At 35.0% G+C, this 7,543-nt stretch overlaps 1 protein-coding gene across 3 annotated transcripts in view; it reads right to left on the reverse strand.

Annotated features, from left to right (window-relative positions):
• LOC129244751 (integrin alpha-PS3-like) overlaps window positions 1-7,236 on the reverse strand; it is a 55,860-nt gene extending 48,624 nt beyond the window's left edge. The window contains exons 1-2 of one of the 3 annotated variants that reach the window (XM_054882565.1): window positions 7,124-7,236; window positions 1,313-1,788 (exon numbers count right to left, since the gene is read on the reverse strand). In XM_054882565.1, coding sequence (XP_054738540.1) covers window positions 1,313-1,545 — 233 coding nt within the window. In that variant the 5' untranslated portion in view covers window positions 1,546-1,788; window positions 7,124-7,236. Of the gene's footprint in view, window positions 1-1,312; window positions 1,789-6,777 lie in introns of all 3 variants that reach the window. The other 2 variants (XM_054882564.1, XM_054882563.1) reach the window with 2 other exon arrangements.
• Between the last annotated feature and the right edge of the window lie 307 nt (window positions 7,237-7,543).

Consider the following 7,543-nt stretch of genomic DNA (forward strand, 5'->3'; position numbering starts at 1 on the left):
AACTGCAAAGCCGCACAAAAGCTGTGCATTGTGGTATAATTTGGAAACAATGTTATTGAAATGGGTGGAAAACTTTAACTTCCCATCGAAATAAAGTCTCAGTTCCTTAATTTTTGTAACTCATTTAAGAGGATGAAACGATATTCAATGTTAGCAGAGTGAGTTGAGTATGAAAATGTCGTTAAAAATCTGTTTGAAAGCCTACGATTTGGCATTAAGAGAGGATTTAGTTATTTGATTCCACGAATGCGAGTTTACGACAGATCCGGTGAAGAGCGGAAAATTTAATAAATTCGTATACTAATTATTTCGACTCTATGGTTTTATGGCATGAAAGACGAAATGAGAACCATGAGAAAAAAAAAGTCACCTAATCAAAATATTTAACCTCAAAAATATATAAATATTATGTGTAAGTACAAATCTATAAATGTAGGTATGAAGGCAAATGCAAGATGTAATGATGACCCTGTAAGACACTGCTGAGCACTTTAGACTTTGAGATGTTTGTGATGACAGTAATAAGTACAGGGTTGGCCATATTAAACTGACCCATTGAGTAACCCTATAACTTTTTACTGTAATTTGAAATCTAAGGTTTACGTCAACAAGCCAAAGACACTAGGCGCACTTAAGGCCAATATCCGACGGGAAATAGCCGCCATATCGGCCGAGACGCTGGCCAAAACTATGGAAAACGCCGAAAAACGGGCACATTACGCTATACGAGCTAAGGGCGACCACTTGCGCGATATCATATTCAAAAAGTGATGTAAACGAATCTCCTTGAACTAAATTAAATGTTTTTCACAATGAAACACAAAAAAATGTTTCTTTTTCCATATTTTTTTAATAATCACATGGGTCAGTTTAAGATGGCCAACCCTGTACATATCCAAATACGTGCTAAGGGCGACCACTTGCGCGATATCATATTCAAAAAGTGATGTAAACGAATCTCCTGGAACTAAATTAAATGTATTTCACAATGAAACACAAAAAAATGTTTCTTTTTCCATATTTTTTTAATAATCACATGGGTCAGTTTAATATGGCCAACCCTGTATTTTTTAGTCAGCAGTATTACGTTGTAAGCATAAAACTGATTAGTTGATTTGCCTGTTTAGAGCCATAAGAACTATAAAAGGAATAGAAGAATAGGCGCTCAATTTTTTACCGAGGCTAGAACAGAAATGAGTAGTTTGCTAAGCATTTTTGTAATGAATGATAATGACAATGTAAGCACTTATTTGGTACTCAACTGCCATGCAGGATAGTTTTTAGCACTTGTATCTATTACTTCCAAACTCACCTCGTTGGTCGCATCACCAGCGTGTAGCCGAAGTAGGAACTGCGTGTTTGTGGTTTGAAGAATTTCAAATGCTGCGGCGATGGAATTGCAATATTCGGTTGATTTGCAAAATTGAAGCCATCGGCAGGCCAAATCAAGGCAAATATGCTGAACAGCAGAGTGATGTAGGTGAATTGTCGGTTGTTGGATAGAACGCGGTTCTTGTTGCTTTTGTTGTTGTATTGCGTTGACATTTTGACACGATTCGATTGATTGTGCACTTTTCATATAAATTTATGTATATTTGGTTAGTTCGTTTTTTCCTGGCTTTTTTTTTTTTGTTTTTGTTAGAAAACTAATTTATCACAATTGATTGCATGCAAATATTTTTGATTGGATTTTTGCCGTTGTGTTTATTTATTTGAATGCAGAAACGGCTGAGGTAAAATATTTGTTGTTTGTGTTTGTGTTAAGCTTGTACAGGTGTACTTCGAAAGCTGTTTAAGCGTAGAAAAATATTTTTATTAATGATATTTAAGCAGATTTTTTTTGTTTTTGTTTAGCTATCTTTTTGGGCTTTCACTCCAAGCCAATTTAATGATTTTTCCATTATTTTATTATCTCATGATTGAACAAATTTGATGAGACTATGTGGCCACTGACCACTCGGCAGGCAATGGCAAGCCTCCGAGTGTATTTCTGCCATGAAAAAGCTCCTCATAAAAAATAGCTCGCGTTCGGAGTCGGTAGGTCCCTCCATTTGTGGAACAACCTCAAGACGCACGCCACAAATAGGAGGAGGAACACGGCCAAACACCCAGGGTGTACGCGCCAATTATATGGTATATATATATATGTGATCACTAAGCGAACTGTTTCCAAGAACTGTAGAATAACCTGACCTAACCTAATTTTTTATCTTACAAATTTTGTTGAGGAAAATTACCTTAACTTCGAAATACAATACATTTTTATAATAATATCTGTTATCCAATACTATACAAAACATTAGTGAATTTACAAATGTCATGGAAGGAAAATTGAAAACACAAAGAACATAAATTTCGATATTGAGAAATTCATAAAAATGAAATTCCTCAGACGTCGTAAACAGACTGAATGCTCGATGTCTAAAAATTTTGCTAATTTTTTTATGTAAGGTATGAAAGCAGTCCTTTGAAGTATTCTTTATTGAAGTCCATTTGCTACCATATGACTTTTTAGTAAATTCTATTATACATTTCTTAACGAAAGGTAATGATATTTTTGTACTGATTCCAGTCTTTCACAGTGCATTTAATACCAAGAGTTTTGTAGTATAAGGTGCATTGGTAAAATAGAAATCATTTAACTCTTTCTCTCAGCTTCTACTCTAAAAATAAATGTCAGTTTATCTGTTTATCCGTTTGTCCGATAGCAGTGACATTTTTCTGTGTAGCTGCAGGTATTAGTCTATTTTATTTTAAATCTATTTGGCCGCGCCGGAGTCGAGCTATTCGTAAAAATCGCATTAATGGTCCGATTTGGCTCATATTAAAGATGCACTTCCAAGAAAATAAATATTCCTGCAAAAAAATAAACTCGCTAGATTGGGTACCTAGGAAAAGTATTTTTTTTTTTGGTTTTTTTTATTTTTCTTTTGAAAAAAATTAACCCGCTAAGTGGCATTAGAGTCCAGATATTAAGATAAGGTATTAAGGCTCATACTCGAAATTTAGTCTATACAAATTTATACTCGTATTAACGTACAATGGACGCTGAGAATTCTCGAGCTCGCAAGTTTTAATTGTTCAAAAAACTTTGTCCTAAAATCATGAGATTTGTTAACATTTTATGAATAGCTTTTCAAAGTTTTTATTTCAATTTTGCTTTTAATTGGAACGGCGTTAGACAATATTCAAACAAAAAAATGCGGGGACAAAAACTTTCATTCCGCACAAAAACAATCAAACATATTTGTTAATGAAGTGGAGAGAGAAGAATGCGAATTGAGCTGTAAAAATTTGATGGACCAATCTTCCCCTTCCTTTGATCGGATATTGTGAAGAAACAAAGAGTGAAAACTTCGAAACCAACGAGACTTAGCTTCTTTATAAAAAAATGAACAATTCCAAATTTTAACTACTTTTATCAAAAGTTTTCATTGAAGAAGAAGAAATGGAGCACATGGTAAACATTTTCGAAAAACTTTATTCACAAATTTTATTAAAATTATCGATGGTCTAAAAAATACAAAATCTATGTAGGATTATATTATAATATACGGGTATTTTTCACTATAAAACTTTAATTATAAAAAATCGTCTAGAAAACTTAAGAATTCGGAAGTTTTTATAAGATCAAACTACTTAAGAGCCCTAAGCGTCCACTGTATTAGGTGAATAGGAAAAAATTACGAGGATAATATTTCTTTAATGCATAATGCAAATAATTTGTTTATTTTTATAGACGATGGAGAAAATAAAAAAAAATTGTTTTTCTAAGCTTTAATGACAAAACAAGCAGGAAAGCAGGGATGCACATTGTCTCCCTTGCTATATTTAATTGTCATCGACGATATCTTAAATGCTGCTCTAAATAAAGGATCAAACAGAGATATACTTTGGCACCCTATCGACGTGGACTATAGAATGATCTGGCCTATGCTGATGACACAGCTCTGCTGCCTAAAAGCCAGGGGAATATACAGAAGCAGCTCGGTGAACTGATGGACTGTGCAGGGAGTACTCGATATATAATATAAATATAATATAAAAGTTTCTTAAACAAATTTATGAGCGCGAATACTCCGGTGTACTAAGGCCCCACCATATCTAAGCAACCAGTTGAAAAAGCAAACGAGTTTTTACATCTAGGAAGCTAGATTACGTAAGACGGCGGTGCAAATCAAGAGGTTGAGAGCATAATAAGAGACTCAAAGAGCACTTGCCTCCCTAATGAAAATATGCTACGCTAAGCATATTTTGAAGCAGACCAAACTTCGTATTTTCCATTCAAATCAGAAATCGGTATTGCTTTTTGGGAACGCAACATGGCGGAAGTCACAAACAATTTCAAACATTCGTCAATCGATATCTCAAAATCATTCTTCGTGTTTGGTGGCCAGATATTTGAGTGTCAAACCAAGAATTGTTCTGGCTTAAGAAACAACAACCGACTCATTTGAAAATCCGACAGCGCAAATGGAGATGGATAGGTCATACACTACGAAAACTTGCTTCCGAAATTATTAGTATGGCCTTCGATTGGAATCCAAGCCGATCGCGCAGAAGTGGAAGACCCCGAAGGCTCATGGAGACCCAGTCTTAATGAAGAAATCGACGTGGTCTCAAGTCAAGACAATGGCTAAAAACCGAAGCGATTTTAAAACATTTGTGATGAACTATGCGCCCACCAGACACCTGTAAAGCAACTCATTATTATTATTATTTAATGACAGAGCATCACCAGCGAGTATTTGCTGGTATTTAAATAACTGTCAAAATCCTATACCTGTACTATAAACCTTAACATAGGATCGATCGAGTTACTTATTTCAATGCATTTTGTAAGTAAATTGTGACAAAAATCCAACCACATAAAATCCAACGTTTTAGTTAAAATTGATATACATTTAACGCTACACCCTTTATTGGGTGCTTGGTCGAGCTCCTCCTCATAATTGTGGTGTAATTCGTGATTTTGTTCTAAAAATGGCGCGACCTCCCTTTGTATACCGCATCCGAACGGCAAATGCTTTTTTATGAAGAGCTTTGATAAGTTATAGTGAACACCTAGATGAATTTAGAAAATATTGATTTTTTGTGTAATTGGCGGGTATTTTAATAAATTCGTTCATCAAAAAACAGGCAGTCTATTTGTTAGAAATATTTTTTAAAATTTAAATGTAAACTTTCTCGAAAATATCTGCTTTGAAAGATTGAACATTTTTGGTGTTATGCTGGCTGCGGCCTTGAATAAAGCGATTGAAAAGTACCCAACATACAACATTTTTTTGTCAATAATTCGTATTTTAACTTATATCTTATAAGGTTCAAAGTATATTTTAACCAGCAAAATTATTTTTGAAAATTTACATTTTTTATTTAAACTTTGGATAACTACTTTAACAATTACTTTACTTTAAAATTTAGTGGTTGTCGCATTACGGCCACTAGCCAATGCTAATAAATGTTTAACAACTACTCTGAAATGTTCAAATGGTGACGAAAAATATTACGATTACTTGACTAAATTCACAACAAGAAAGGTAATTTGCTGTTAAGTAGTGTTATTCGGTTTTTTTTCTATATGCGCGCCTGAGTTTATTTTATTTTTTATTATTATTTTATATGCACACATCACTTTTAATTTTTCTTGGTATTAACTGACTGCATTAGTCATTCATATTGGTTAGTATTCATACGTATGATATTAATTAAGTAATTCAAAACACTTCACTTCTAAGCAAAAAAACAACGACTCAACTCATCAATTCTTTGCTTCTTTGCAATTTGCACACTAAGCATTTTATATGGAGAAGTAAATTAATTTTCCCATGAATATTTTATGAGTAATTGCTTTATTTTTTTATTTTTTTTCCACCATTCAGAATCATTAATCACAATTTGGGCACCAAACTTGTTTATCTTCTCTTATTTGCAGTCTCATATGAAACTGAAGCCATCCACCATACATACATACATATAAATACGTGCACACAACTAACTAACTATCCAACTAGACTTTCGTTTTTTTTCAACAGTTTCCATTTCGATTCAAGAAATAGAAAAAGAAAACTTAGCCACTGATAAGCAAGCATACACTTGGAACGCTTCATTTCACTAATTTAATTAAACTGCGTTATAAAAGCATTGCTGCAATGTTGTTCCGCCAAAGCGTCCCCGAAGAGGACACAACTCGTTGCGATACAAAATTAAACTGCCATCCAGACCGGCCGGCCCACAATACGCCAAACGCACAATGTACCACATATACATACATGCGTGCCAGCGGATATATGTATGTATGTATATGTGCATGCCTGTGCATGTGTGTGTGTGTATGATATTGTCTATGGCGGTGGACGCGTATTTTGCATTGCGTATCTGCCAGCCGGCTGGCAACTAGTATCACTTGCAAAAAGTATGTGCTGCTCACAAAACGATCGTCAACGCTCGTCACGCACCTACGAGCATCTCACACGCACACTGACCACCAGCACAATGCGACCGGCGAAACTGGCGGCGGATGTGATGATTTTCTCCACTATTTTTCCACAAGCGTTTTTTAATTTTATTTGGCTTTTTTTATGTTTTTATATTTATATTTTTACGCTTTAATCTTATGTGCTGTTGTTCTACAAAGTATATGTACATTTGCTACTATGGTTGTTGTTATTGTTGTGATAGCACTTTTAAGCATAGCGTCCGCTTATTAGCGCTATTGTCGCGGTAATTGCAGCTTATAATATTTTTAATATACGAACTCAACACTTGGCTACTTACGCAGTACGATCGCTATTGTCGCAAATGTATCTCAAGCTGACAGCAAGACTGCTGTCTGCACACTCTGCTAGTACTTAGTCATATTTTGTTGATTACGCAGTCCTCATTATAACATACACACATGTCTACATATGTATGCGCATTCATATAATTTATTTCGCTTCGTTTGTTGTTGCTGCACTTTTATTCATTTAAATGAAATTGTGATTAACATTGTTGTTATTTCTCGACTTCTTAGCATTTAGTTATTGATGTTGCATAGCAATTTCAGGCACATTTCATGCATGCCCTCTAAACAAACGCGCACACACCCGCACTTTATTGCACTCACTTTGCTTCAACACACCTCCACTTCTCTTCACTCCACTTCGACTTCAATTTCAGCGCCGTCACGTAAACTTTCGTACAAGTTTTCCCTAACATCGACTTAAAACTTTCCGGCTTTACTGCTTGCATCCGTCTTCGCCAACAAATAAACTGTAAATGACCAAGTCTCATTGGCCCTAAGCTGAGCTCAACTCAGCTCAGCTGTATCGTTGCTTGACGAGCTCTCCTCCAACAACTTGCTGGCTGAACTCCATTTAATTCTGTAGTTTCGTTTCATTCCACGTCGTTCGCTTCCATAGTTGTTGCTATCAACGGCGCCAATACTGGTTGTGGTCACACATATAGATTCCATGCAAAAGTACATATGCATATATATAAGTATGTGTGTAAATAGAAAAGCATACAAGTCTCTCAATTGCACTAATTTTGCCGGCAGTGT

The sequence above is a fragment of the Anastrepha obliqua genome, chromosome 4 (assembly GCF_027943255.1).
Source record: "Anastrepha obliqua isolate idAnaObli1 chromosome 4, idAnaObli1_1.0, whole genome shotgun sequence".
Classification (NCBI taxonomy): domain Eukaryota; kingdom Metazoa; phylum Arthropoda; class Insecta; order Diptera; family Tephritidae; genus Anastrepha; species Anastrepha obliqua.